General features: G+C 39.7%; 1 protein-coding gene across 1 annotated transcript in view; it reads right to left on the bottom strand.

The window, feature by feature from the left end:
* The window catches only part of LOC132815691 (collagen alpha-1(XXVIII) chain-like), a 238,398-nt gene that overhangs the window by 156,220 nt on the left and 68,043 nt on the right, over positions 1-14,135 (bottom strand). Inside the window, exon 12 of the mRNA XM_060824756.1 lies at positions 4,230-4,298. Within this exon, the coding sequence (XP_060680739.1) occupies positions 4,230-4,298 (69 nt within the window). The remainder of the gene's footprint in view (positions 1-4,229; positions 4,299-14,135) is intronic.

Below are 14,135 nucleotides of genomic sequence, written 5' to 3'. Positions count from 1 at the left end.
CCAGCCTCCACCATTTCCTATGGTAGCTCATTCCATTCATGCACCACCCTCTGTGTGAAAAGTTGCCCCTTAGGTCCCTTTTAAATCTTTCCGCTCTCACACTAAACCTATGCTCTCTTGTTCTGAACTTTCCCACCCCAGGAAAAAGGCCTTGTCTATTTATTCTATCTATGCCTCTAATGCTTTTATAAACCTCTATAAGGTCACCCCTCAGCCTCTGTCACTGAAGGTAAGCAAAAAGGTACAATAGGTAGTAAAGAATGCATATGGTATATGGTCGAGTGTGCGATGCTGGAAAAGCACAGCAGGTTAGGGAGCAGGAGCAGGAGTATTGACATTTCAGGCACAAGTCCTTCATCAGGAATCCATTAGTTTGAGTGTGTGAATTCTTCTGAGGATGTAAAACAGCAGAGATCCTTTGCTGGTCTGGGAGGGTGTAGCCCTGAGCTGGGGCAGAGCTGACTGCAGAGAGAATAGGTGGCGGCACATAGCTGCGAGTGTGGAGTTGGGGATCTAGAAAGAGAACCATTTCTGGAGGTTTTGGATTAGTAGAAGGCACTGGTTGTCCTGTTCAGGTCCAAATTGTGACGGTCTGAATGTGGTCCGGAGTCAATGCGGGACCAGTCGGTTCCGTAGACTGGCATTGAGGAGGGAGATGTGGTTGTGGTAGAGAGTATGCTTCAGGATGTGACTGAAGAGCTTCAGGGCAGAGGAGCTGACCTGGAGGGGTGCAGTGAGAGAGAAACTCACTGTGATCCTTGTTGGAGCGAGGAGGAGAATGTCTTCAAGGTAGGCATTTTGGAGGAGGCTTTGCAGCAAGATTAAAATCAACTAGGAGAGAGTGAGAACTGCAGATGCTGGAGATCGGAATTGAGATTGTGATGCTGGAAAAGCACAGCAGGTCAGGCAGCAGCCGAAGAGCAGGAGAATCAATGTTTTGGGCATAAGCCCTTCATCAGGAATGGTATGTTGGCTTTCATCGTGAGAGGTTTTGAGTAAAGGAGCAAGGATGTGTTGTTGCAGTTATACAGGGCCTTGGTGAGGCCACACCTAGGATACTGTGCAGTTTTGGTCTCCTTTTCAGTGGGAATGCTGCAAACGTTGACCAGGCTGATTCTGGGGATGGCGGGACTGACAAACTAAGTCAGGATTGTTTTCACTGAAGTTTAGATGAATGGGAGGGGGGATCTCATAGAGATGTATGAAATTCTAAAAGGACTAGACAGGGTAGATGCAGGGAGGATGTTCCCGATGGTGGGTGCGTCCAGAACCAGGGGACACAGTCTGAGGATTTCGGGTGGATCATTTAGGACAGAGATGAGGAGACATTTCTTCACACAAACAGGAGTGAGCCTGTGGAGTTCATTACCACAGAAAGTAGTTGATGCCAAAACATTGAACATATTCAAGAGGTGGCTCGATATAGCAGTTGGGTGAATGGGATCTGAGGGTTGGGGAGGAAGGAGGATTAGGCTATTAAGTTGGATGATTAGCCACGATTGTGCTGAATGATGGAGCATGCTTGAAGGACCAAATGGCCTCCTCCTGCTCCTATCTTCTATGTTTCTATGCTTCTATGACTGAGTTCCTTGCAGAGCATTACACTCATGCTGTTGCAACTTGTAGTGTTAAACTAACTTACCAGGCGTGTGGGAACTGGAAGAGTATATTAGAGACTAATACTGGGGTGCACAAAACATTGGGAGAAACAGATAGCACCGGAATAGAGAATAATAAGTTAATAGGTGGAGTTTTAGAAAATAAGAACGAAATGGAATCTATATGGTGCAGCAGGCTCAAGGGACTGAATAGCGTACTCCTGTTCCTATTTATTATGGTCTTAAGTGAGGAGGGTTATAGTGCATATATGTGAATGCATGGAGTACAGTCAAATTGCCATGCGGCAATACGATGTGACTATAATAGAGACCTAACTCAAAGAAAAACAGGACTGGGTGTGAAATACTCCTGGTTACAATGTGTTCAGGAAAAGATAGAAAGAATAAAGAGTAATGACTTTGGTTAAGGAAAGCATTATTGAGCTACAGAAAGTGGATATCTCAGAGGTTTCAAGGATAAAATTGACTTGACTAGAATTATGGATAACGGATGCAATTACATTGCTCAGCATAGTCAATAAATCACCAACTAGCAGGAAGAATGTAAGGTAACAAATCTGCAAGGAAATTAAGGGTGGTCTAAATATCATTGAGTAGTTATAATAGGGAACTTTAATTATTCAAACTAGACTGCGATAGTAGTAGAACACATAAAGTGGAACAAGGGGCAAGTGTTAATAAATTGTGTTCAAGAGTATATGTCCAACCAACTAAGAAAGGATGCTTTGTTGGATCTGGTTCTTGCTAATCAGGAGAGTCAGGTAGATCAAATGACAGTGGGGATAATTTAGGGGACAGTGATTATTGATCATAATGTTTGGGATGAAGATGAAAATAGACAAAAGGACAATCCAAAGTAAATCATTAACTGTGGGAGAGATTACTTTAATGGGGCAAGAATGGAGCTGGGCTGGATAGCCTGGAGGCAAAAGCTGGTGGGAAAAAATGTGACTGAACAATGAGCTAGCAGGCAGAATTGAGGTACATTCCCTCAAACGGGAAAGGTGGTGGCAAACAAGCCCAGAACATTCTGGATGACAAATGAGATAGATATTAATATAAGGAAGATACAGTGTGCTAACGATGAGTCAAGATTAGAATATTGCTGGAAAAACACAGCAGGTCAGGCAGCATCCAAGGACCAAGAAAATCAACATTTTGGGCAAAAGCACTTCATCAGGATACCCACTGTCCCCACTGTCATTTGATTTATCTGACCCTCCTCATTAGCAAGAACCAGGTCCAACGATGCATCGTTTCTTAGTTGGTTGGACATATACTCTTGAACACAAACTATTAACACTTGCCGCTTGTTCCACTTAACGTGTTCTACCACTATCCCAGTCTAGTTTGAATAATTAAAGTCCCCCATTATAACTACTCAATGTGATTTGCACCACCCTGTAATTTCCTTGCTCCTCAGATGTTGCCTGACCTGCTGTGCTTTTCCAGCACCACTCTAATCTGGACTCTAATCTCCAGCATCTGGAGTACCCACTTTCGCCTAATGCTAATGATGAGTGTCAGGTAGAAAATACAGTTGACAACCAAGCTGAACACAAAAGGTTCAGAAGTGCATAAGGAAACAAGGATAGCAAAGCGGGATTATGAGAAAAGACTAGCAGCTAAAGTAAAATGGAATCCCAAAGTCTTTGGTAGGTACATAAAGTGTAAAAGGGTGTTAAAAGGAGGGGTAGGACCAATTAGGGACCAAATTGGAAATTTACACATGGGAGTAGGTGCTTTGCTGAGGTATTAAATTACTACTTTACATCTGTCTTAACTAAGAAAGGAGATGCTGCTCAAGCCATGACAATACAGGAGGAAACTCAATCACTTGAAGGGTTTAAAACTGATTAGGAGAAGGCATTAGATAGTTGTCAGCACATAAATTTGTAAGGCACTGGGGACAAATGAGAGGCATCCAAGGAATAAAGTGAGAATGAAAACTGCAGATTACACATATTGGCACAACTGCAGAAGAGTTGTATCAGAATAGGTCATCAGAGGAGAAACTTCTATTTTGACAGCTGGACAGTGTAATTGGAGAGAAACTGTTCCCTAACATAAAAGGATCAACAATGAGTAGGCACAAATTGATCAGGTAACTTACAAACAAGGTAACGTGATGTGAGAATGAACCTTTTCCCACTGCCTCAAAACATTGTACAGGCAGGTTCAACTGAGGCATTCAAGAGGGTATCAGATGGTTATTTAAATAGTAAACAAATATTCAGTATTAAGAATAAAAGGCAGGAAAAGGCATTGAGTCACAGATTGTACTCAGGGAGTTAACACACACAATGAATCAAAGGACCTCATTATATACCCAATAATTGTGATTCTGTGATTGAAAGACTGGCTGTTTGGAGCCCTGAAGTGCCCCTCCAAAGGTAGACCACAGATGGGATGTTTCCTTGGTGTAGCAGGATAGCCTATGAGTTCCACATTTCCCTCATACAACACAAGTTGCTGTCTATAATTGCTGCAACTTTCACACAGATTCCCAGGGGGAATTGAAATGCTGATTTTCTTCGGGAATCTGAACAACAGCAGATTATATGCCACATACATTTTAATGACCATTAGAAACAAGATGCTGCTGATTACCTTTGGGCCAGGGTATCCAATCCCAGGGTCTCCTATTGGTCCACGTAAACCAGTGAGGCCGCGGTCACCCTGCATAAAGAAAACATACAATTCATTGAAAAAAGGATATAAAAAATATAATTAATCATGATTTTATCTTATAGCAAAAACCCAATGAATAGGAATCCCTGCGTACTGGGAAAATTAATGATGGGTATGTACTGTATAGAGCCTGTGTGTTGAGAATGGAGTGGGCAAGATTTTCTAGTAATCAACTGGAAACAAGCAGTCAGCTCAAATCATTGGCTAATATCCTCCCTACTGTGACAAAACCAATGCTTGATGTTTCATCCTGAATGTCAGCACAGTTGAAATGAATTGGAAACATTTGAGATGATTTAAACAAACAAAGAATGGGAGGAAGGGGGAGCAATAATGTCATGATTGTTAAAATCAGGAACAGGTTAGAGATAAGAAGCAAAGTTACTCAGGATTCTGCCAGGCTTCTGTCATAATTCTGCTGAGACCAGAGGAATGCTTTCAATTCCCTGTGACAATCAAAGCCTCACAAACTGGGTTTTAGCCATTTCCAAGTGGTACTAACCTGTATCATGTAGGGAAGAACTGTTATCCAAATGGCAAAAAGTGGGGAAACCAAAGGGATCCAGGCCACGGAAGTGGCAAAATAAATGCCACCATATTTCAGAAGTCAGATCATCTTCCTGACATAAGGCCTGAGATTCCAAAAGAAGAACTGGACAAATGCCCTCTGAATGGAAGTTGGGAGCTATCATTTGCAACAAACTGAGCCACAGGGACAACAGTGAAGTATCAGCTGCATGAATCATATACACTAATCCACAGACTCCAGCAGAATAGATGCAGCTGCACACAAAGGCATGCATCCAACATTACCACTGGGAATATATCCCATAAGACCATAAGACCATAAGACCATAAGACATAGGAGTGCAAGTAAGGCCATTTGGCTCACCTAGTCCACCCCGCCATTTAATCTCGGCTGATGGGCATTTCAACTCCACTTACCCGCACTCTCCCCTTGGCCCTTAATTCGTTACGAGATCAAGAATTTATCAATCTCAGCCTTGAAGATATTTAACGTCCTGACTTCCACTGCACTCCGTGGCAATGAATTCCACAGGTCCACCATTCTCTGGCTGAAGAAATATCTCCTCATTTCCAAAATAAATTGACCCACTCTAATTCTAAGGCTTTGCCCATGAGTCCTAGACTCCCCAACTAATGGAAACAACTTCCCAGCATTCACCCTTTCTAAGTCATGCATTATCTTGTACGTTTCTATTAGATCTCCCCTCAACGTTCTAAACTCTAATGAATACAATCCAGGATCCTCAGCCATTCATCGTACATTAGGCCTACCATTCCAGGGATCATCCATGTGAATCTCCTCTGGACATGAGTGTGGGGTCCAAAATTGGACACAGTGTTCTAAGTGGGCCCTAACTAGAGCTTTATAAAGTCTCAGAAGCACATCACTGCTTTTATATTCTAACCATCTTGAGATAAATGACAACATTACATTTGCTTTCTATATCACGGACTCAACCTGCAAGTTAATCTTTAGAGAAGCCTGCACTCCCAGATCACTTTGTACTTTGGCTTTATAAATTTTCTCACCATTTAGAAAATAGTCCATGTCTGTATTCTTTTTTCCAAAATGCAAGACCTCGCATTTGCTCACGTTGAATTTTATCAGCCATTTCCTGGACCATTCTTCTAAACTGTCTAAATCTTTCTGCAGCCTTCTCATCTCCTTATCTCCTGCCTGTCTAGCTAACTTCATATCATAAGCAAACTTTGCCAGAATGCCCCCAGTCCCTTCATCCAGATCATTAATATATAAAGTGAACAGCTGCGGCCCCAACATTGAACCCTGCAGGACATTTCTTGTCACTGGCTGCCGTTCCAAAAAATCCAAACTCTGGCAGATAGCTAATCCTCAAGCCATGCCAGTAGCTCACCTCGAACATCATGGGTCCTCACCTTACTCAGCAGCCTCCCAGGAGGCACCTTATCAAAGGCCTTTCGGAAGTTGTGATAGATAACATCTACTGGGTTTCCCTGGTCTAACCTACTTGTTAACTCTTCAAAGACTCTAACAGGTTTGTCAGGCACAATGTCCCTTTACTAAATCCATGCTGACTTCTTCTAATCTGACCCTGCACTTCCAAGAATTTAGAACTCTCACCCTTAACGATGGATTCTACAATTTTATCAACAACCAAGGGTAGGCTAATCGGTGAATAATTTTCCATCTTTTCTTTTGATCCTTTCTTGAACAAGGGGGTTACAACAGCAATTTTCCAAAAACCTGGGACTTTCCCTGACTCCGTATCCTAATGACATTCGAAGACATTTTCTGTTACATTTACTTTTGGCAGCAGAAAAAAAAATACCCATATAAAGCTGGGGCACTTATTTAATACATCAAACACTTTTAGATCATGTGAGTGTCTAGAGAAAAATGTAGCCAAAGGTTATTCTTCTTCATTCATTGCTAATTGTGGGGTGTTTATAGCATAGCTGGGTGGCTGCCCTGTTTGATATAGCAATTGGACTGCAACACTGTGTGAACTGTTCTTAAATAAGTAAATGCCACATATTCTGATTTTTGCCTAACTGCCCATGAGAAAAGTTTAAATCTCCAAATACGTTGCACAGATTACCACGGCCTTTTACTAAATAAACATTCAGTAGAATCAGCACTGGCTGCCAAAGCAAGATCCACATTTGCAAAATAATTATTAAATAACATCAGTACCATTGTATCTATCACAGGAAAATACAGCATAATAATCTGATTCTTTTCTAAAATGCTATGAAATGTTACATTTATGTATCAAATTACTAAGTTCTGACAAAGCAACCTTTATTCCAGTCTAAGATCATTTGGTATAAAAGTTTTCCACAGATCCCAAACCCAGCTGTTAGTTCCATTCAGTACTCTAACTGTAAACAAGTCAAGAAAAGCTCACTAAGCCAATGGTTGTTTGTGAGGAAAGACATTCAGCAGTACAGATGCTAACTAAAAAAAGTATGGTTGAATTTTCCAGTGGGAGAGGAGGTTAAGCCATGAGAGTAGGGAATCACATTGAAATGGCTCGTCAACATGTTTCTGCCACCAGGGACATCTTGCTGTGGAGAAGCAAGCTGTTGCTCTAATGTTGTGGTCATCCAAACTGCATATTTAAAGACTCAAGTTAGGACCATTTAGTCATTAACATTTTTCTAACAGTGGATTGCTATATTGCACATGGAGACCCAAGACTTAGTAAGATGGTGTCTAGATCACCAGAGCCAGAGAGTCCAGGCAACCAGTAAGAAAAGCCATCATCTTCAACCCCAGCACGCAATCTGAGGGATTTTCCTTCCAATGCAAAGAGTCTACCTGCTAGATCCTGCTAAAAATAAATCTTTCAAACTGACTCTTTCAATCTCTAACTGCCTTGGGGATGCCCACCTTTCACTGTTGGACAGTCAAACTTTCAGAACTACTAGCTGTTGACAGTAGCAAGTTTGGAAGCAATCAATTGGCATCTCCAGGAACATCATAATTCGCTAGTGGGGGTTTCGTCATTTGGTCCCAGCGTTGTCATCCCAAATCCCACTTCCAATACTTTGAATTCTAGGATGATAACTTACGGAATTTGTGTCACCTGTTAGATTATATCAACAATGAAATGGGGAGAATTTTTCTGCTGCTGCCCTAAGTGACCAACACATTTTTGGTCCATGTGTCATCAAACATTTTGATCACAACAAAATTATTTCTGTAACCTATTACAGTATTTCATCACCTTATCACGGAGGTTTATGAGCCTGATCAGTGAAGTGATTGTACAGTACAGGCTAAATGCTAAAGAAAAGGCACTGTAAGCAAAAGAAATCAATCCCACAAACACCAGAACACAGAAAAAGATCTGTCATCCTAAAACCACCTGTCAAGAATTATGGTGGATTATCAGATAATTAATTAATGTTACCGTAGGGGTAGAAGTTACTCAAAAGATATCAACATCTGAAACCATGTTGTGGCACAGAACAGCTTTAAGTCCAAAATAAGATGTAGGAACAGCAGTAGGCTTTTCGGCCCATCAAGTCTGCTCCACCATTCTATGAGATCACGGCTGATTTAATAGTCGTCAATTCCACTTCCTTGTCTTTTCTATATCTTTGATTAAAGATCTGTCTATCCCAGTCTTCAGTATATTTAACAACACACTTCTGTGGCAAAGAATCCCATCAATTCACTATCCTCCAAGACAAAAGACTTCCTCTCTGTCATCTCTGTCATAAATTGGTACGCTAATATTCTGTGATTATATCCTCTCTCCCTAGAGTCCCTCACAAGGGTAAACAACCTTTCTGCACCTATCCTGTCAAGTTCTCTAAGCACAATGTATGTTTGAATAAGGTCACGGGTCTTTCTTCTACATCTTAATGAGTACATACTCAATCTACTTAATCTGTCCTCATTCAACAGTCCCTGCATAAGTTGTATCAGCTACTGAACCATCTCTGGACTACCTCCAATGCCAATATATTTTTCCTTCAATAAAGGACTCTAAACTGTTCACAATATTCCAGCTATAGTTTGACCTGCAGGACGATGATGGACTAGCAGTGCTGTTTGAGCACCTGAGTTCATTTGCTTCGATCTGCTTTCCTGATATTTCTTCCTTTCTTTTTGCTTTTGGATGGTTCTCATTCCTTTTGGCTTGGTTTCCTTTATTTCTGCTGTTTCTTATATTCCAGCTTTATAATCAAGTGTGTAACCAAGATGACACAGAGAATGGCAACTTTGAACAGTTTTCACTCTACTCCTGTATTCCTAAGCTTAAGTACACATATTAATAAAAACCTTATTCCTAAAAACTAATTCCTGATGCCTTGTATAGTTTCAGCAAAATTGCCCAACTTTTATACTCCACTCCCTTTGAAATAAAGGCCAATGTTCCATTTCCTTCCCTATTAACATCTGATCTTGTATGCTCTCTTTTTGTCATTCATGGATGAAGATTTTCAAATGCCTCTGTTCTCTAGCTTTCGGCAGTCTTTCTCCATTTAAATAACTTTCAAATCATCTATTCTTCCTGCTAAAATACATGTCCACAGTCAATTCTCACTTTTTATTCAGTGTTATGCATATATTTAAGAAGGGAGATAGAACCTGTATCAGGAAATTCGATAAATTCATTTAAAATCTATGTGAAGGGAAAATTAATGAATATCTGTAAGTTAGAAAAATAGTGAAACATTTCGGAACAATAACATAACAATGAGCATTCAATACAGATTTCAAAAGGGACAGTGCTGCTTTATCAATATCATTGAATTCTTTGATATAGCAATAATATGTCGGACAAGAGATTATAAAAATAAGATAACTACATTTCCACAAGGCCTTTGATAGAGCACCACATAATAAAATGAAAAATAAGGTCATTATGTGTGGAGTCAGGAAACAAGTAGCAGGATGGATAGCTAGCAAACTGAAAGTAGGAGTAAAGGGCAATAATGGTAGAAAGTGGAGTCCCACAAGGATCAGAGCTCAACCTGTGTTACTCAACCGATGTTAATAATTTCCAAATTCACATATGAAGAGGAAGATACAAAAACAAATTCCAAATATATTAGTGAACCAAGGGACTAATGTGAATGAAGAACTTAAATAATTATAGTCTCTTGAAGACATTCATGGGACTGCACATTGATCAATCATTTGGATTTGAGTAACTATATCCCACAGTATTGAAAAAGGTGGCTTTGGGGATGGTGGATGCATTGCTTGTCATTTCAGAAAATTCTGTAGACTCTGAAACAACTCCTTCAGATTGGAAGGTGGCAAGTGTAATCCCACAGTTTCATAAAAGAGGGAGAAAGGAAATATGGAACTACAAATCTGTTAGCCTGATATCAGTAGTAGAGAAAATGATAGAATCTATTCAAAGATTGAATAGTTAAACCTTAGAGAAAAATGGTAAGATTGGATTGAGTCAACATGACGTTATGAAATGGAAACTGTGTTTGACAAACTACTTCGAGTGTTTTTGTAGATTTAACCAGCTGAATAAGGTACAATCAATGAATATGGTGTATTTCAATGTTCAGAAGCCAGATCCCACACATGAGATTAGCAAACAAAATTCAACACAAAACAAAACATGTGATGAGGGCATGATATTAGCATTGAGAGAGAATTGCTTAAAGGATCAGAAAATAGAGAGTAAGAACAAATAGGTGAATCTCAAATTGTCAGGCTGTGACTATTGGGGTGCGCCAAGGAGCAGTGCTTGTGTCCCAGTTCTTCACAATATATAGTAAAGATTTCAGTGTATGAACCAAGTGTAGTATTTCCAAATTTGTTGATGACACAAAACCAGTGAATTGTGAGGATGGCACAAAGAGACTTCAAGGGGTCTTGGAGGGTTAGGTGAGAGAACCAGAGCATGAGAAAATATGATGTGTAAAATATGAAGCTATCCATTTTGGTAAGAAAAACATAAATATAAGGTATTCCATAAATGATGGATGGTTAGGAAGCATTGATGCCCAAAGGGTTTCTTTATTCATCAGTTATCAAAAGCTGATATGCAGACACAGCAATTTTTTGACCTTCATTGCAGGAGATTTGGGTTCAGGAAAAAACAACCTCTTCCTATAATTGTTTAGTGCTTTGATGAGATTGTTCAGCTGGCTTATATAGCTGTGATTTATACAGCTTTTGTTTCTTTGCATAAGAAATTAGAGTGTGCAAAAATGTTTGATCAGACTAGTTTTTTTGAATGGTACAATTGTCTTTTGTGGCATGATTGAGGAGATTGGACATATATGCTCTGGAGTTTAGAAGAATGAGAGATGGATCACATTGAAGTATATAAAATTCTTATGGGACTCAATATACAGAGAGAACACTTCCTTGGTCAGGACATTTAGAGACTAGAATCAAGAAATAGAGTCTCAAATTAAAAGGTAGGCTAATGAGCACTGAGATGAAGAGAAGTTGCTTCATTCAAAGAGAGTTGCATATTTAGAATTCTCCAGAAGTTGCAGAAGGTCAATCATTGAGTATATTCAAGAGGGTGAGTATTGGAGAGATTCTTGACATCAAGAGTATGCCGACAGTGAAAGAAACTGGTACTGAGGTAGAACACCAGCATGATCTAGTTCAATGGCAGATCAGACTCTAATGGCTGAATGGTCTTTTTTTTCTGAGTTCCTAGAGTCCTAGATAGATGGATTTAAGTGATAACAAGACAAACATATGTAAGAGAAGGAAATAAAGTGCTAAAATGATAGAATGAAATGTTCTACTTAAGTTTATGTAGGAATTCTTCATTTGGTTATTCAGTGGTTCAATCTTTCAGGTTCATTAGTTTTCATAGAATCCCTACAGTGTGGAAACAGGCCCTTCAGCCCAACAGTCCACACCGAACCCCTGAAGAGTCATCCCCCCAGACCCATTCCCTTACCGTATCACTCTACATTTACCCCTGATTAATGCACTTAACCTACAGACCCTTGAACACTAAGAGCAATTTAACACGGCCAATTCACCTAACCTGCACACCTTTAGATTGTGGGAGGAAGCCGGAGCACCTGGAGGAAACCGATGCAGACACAGGGAGAATGTGCAAACTCCACACAGACAATCGCCCGAAGCTGGAATTGAACCTGGGTCCCTGGCGTTGTAAGGTAACTGTGCTAGTCATTTAGCCACCATGTTGCCCTCCACTGAGCCACGGTGCTGCCCTATTTTTTTACAGACCGATGGTTGTTAAGGTATTTAAGCGGGCAACTTGCAGGATCTGATAAAATAATATTTTTTGTAAAATCAATTCCTCCACAGACTTTGTTTCCAACAGTTGGAGATATTTGAATGTATGTCTGTAGATCAGAGCCACTGTCAAAGGAGACAGATCTCATTGATATAATCATACACACCGTTTTGGTCACTTTCTCCTCCAAAAGTGCCAAACTCTTCTAAAAGTTGCTGAGATTTCTCAACCTCAATTTCCCTGCTGCCCTCTATGTAGATTCTGCTCCAAAAATTCATTTTCAAGATTAAACTGAAAGGTACTACTCATTGGTCAACTGCTTAATTGGAAAGGCAGTTTCATTCCTCACTACCTTTCCATTATCAAGCCAACTTCCTTGCTTCTGTTAATATGACCAAGATTTGTTTCCACCTCCATGTGACAATAAAACTAATTCAATCCAATCATTACCATCCAATCTCTTCTCCAGCTTCCTGCAACTGAATCACTAATCTCCAACTATTACCACAGGTCTGACTTTTATAATGTTTCTTTTGATGATTTCCTAGATCTCCATTGCTAACAAACCATAACTCTTTTTTTTTCACCATTAGTTGTGTTCACAATTATTGTCTTTCTGTGTTTAAACAAATTAATGTTCAATGCTTTATGCATCTTTAAATTCTTCCAGGGCCTTACATTAATTTAATGCAGTTTTCTCTTCCACCTCTTCATCACTGTGAACACATAACAGTCTTCTGACTCTGGATTAGTCACAATATCCCATTTCCCCTTTCCAAATTTTCCTCTTTTGACACTTGCCCAGTCATTTGCTTCAAAAGCATCTTAAAAACACTCAAATGCTTTATCTTCTGGATCATTGTATCCTGCTACTCATGCTGTATTGTGCACATTTCTATTTATGAGAAGAGCAATATACGTAAGGCAGTGTGTTATTATCTCCCTGGGACATGGAACTTTGACATCTCATACAATTACAATGAGGGAGATTAGTAGCAGGACAGGATTATTGAAGAATTAAAATAAAGGAGTCCAGATGCAAGCTGTGAATGGCAAGATAGAATTCCACAAATTACAAAGATTTCCCTAAATGATGCAAAATGACAAATTCCTTATAAATGTCCAGATGTGCTGGTAGACAAATAAGTACATGTGTATGTACTTATTTTACAATGCATTACCATCTTTTGATTACATAAAGAATAATGGTTTCATCTTTTGAAGCATTAGCATTTCCAACATGATGTTTATTATAATTAAATTAAGAAGGTCACTTATTTGCTTTTTAAACCCTTTTCACTTGGGTCTCTCTCTTCCCACATTGTTCCCAGGTAGCAAAGCAGATAATTAAACCTTGGGTACCAATCTATCCATTGCCATGTGATGGTGCCATCAACAGAACCCATGGAAGCTGTGCCATCTGATTCCAACTTATCACGCTGAGCAATACTAATCTTGAGAAATAACATACCACTTGACTTTGTGATCCCATCCTTATGGCTCACGCAAACCATAAAATGTGCAATGGGAATTGAAAATGGCTACTGCATGAATGGAAGGGCAAGTGGTGAGCTGGAATTGTCATGCATCTGCTTTAATGTTTATGTTGGGAATTGTCACTATCTAGTTTCTATCTGGCACATGGGAGATTGGTTATAATGGAATGCTAATAACATGTTAGTGATGTGAATAGACCTCTAGTAAGATTCTCATCTCACTGTGCAAAACTTGAGTTTCAGATTTTCTTATCTCAACATCAAGAATCTCATTTCTGCTGATCTTACCAACTGACCTGCCAATGCCAAGGATATTCAGGAACTGGGAAGATTCCACCTACAGAAACAAAGGTCATTCAAAGACCAAATCTATTAAGCCATGTGATTAGATTAAGGTGGTGCTGTACTTTAGCATCATTTATGCATCTCTACACCATAATCCTTGATAGTATTACTTAACAAAAATCTGTCTGAGTATTTCAAATCTCCATATTTTTTGAGGAGCGATCCCAGAATTTCACTACTTGTTGTCTGTTTTTGTAGACTAAACAGGGAGAATTTAACTTTTGTTTGGATTAGGATATGCATTCTACTACAAGTCAGAATGCTCA

This window comes from Hemiscyllium ocellatum, chromosome 5, assembly GCF_020745735.1.
Source record: "Hemiscyllium ocellatum isolate sHemOce1 chromosome 5, sHemOce1.pat.X.cur, whole genome shotgun sequence".
NCBI classification, from domain to species: Eukaryota; Metazoa; Chordata; class Chondrichthyes; order Orectolobiformes; family Hemiscylliidae; genus Hemiscyllium; species Hemiscyllium ocellatum.
The sequence above is the reverse complement of the archived record's forward strand: the minus strand, read 5'-3'. Positions and strand labels throughout refer to the sequence as shown.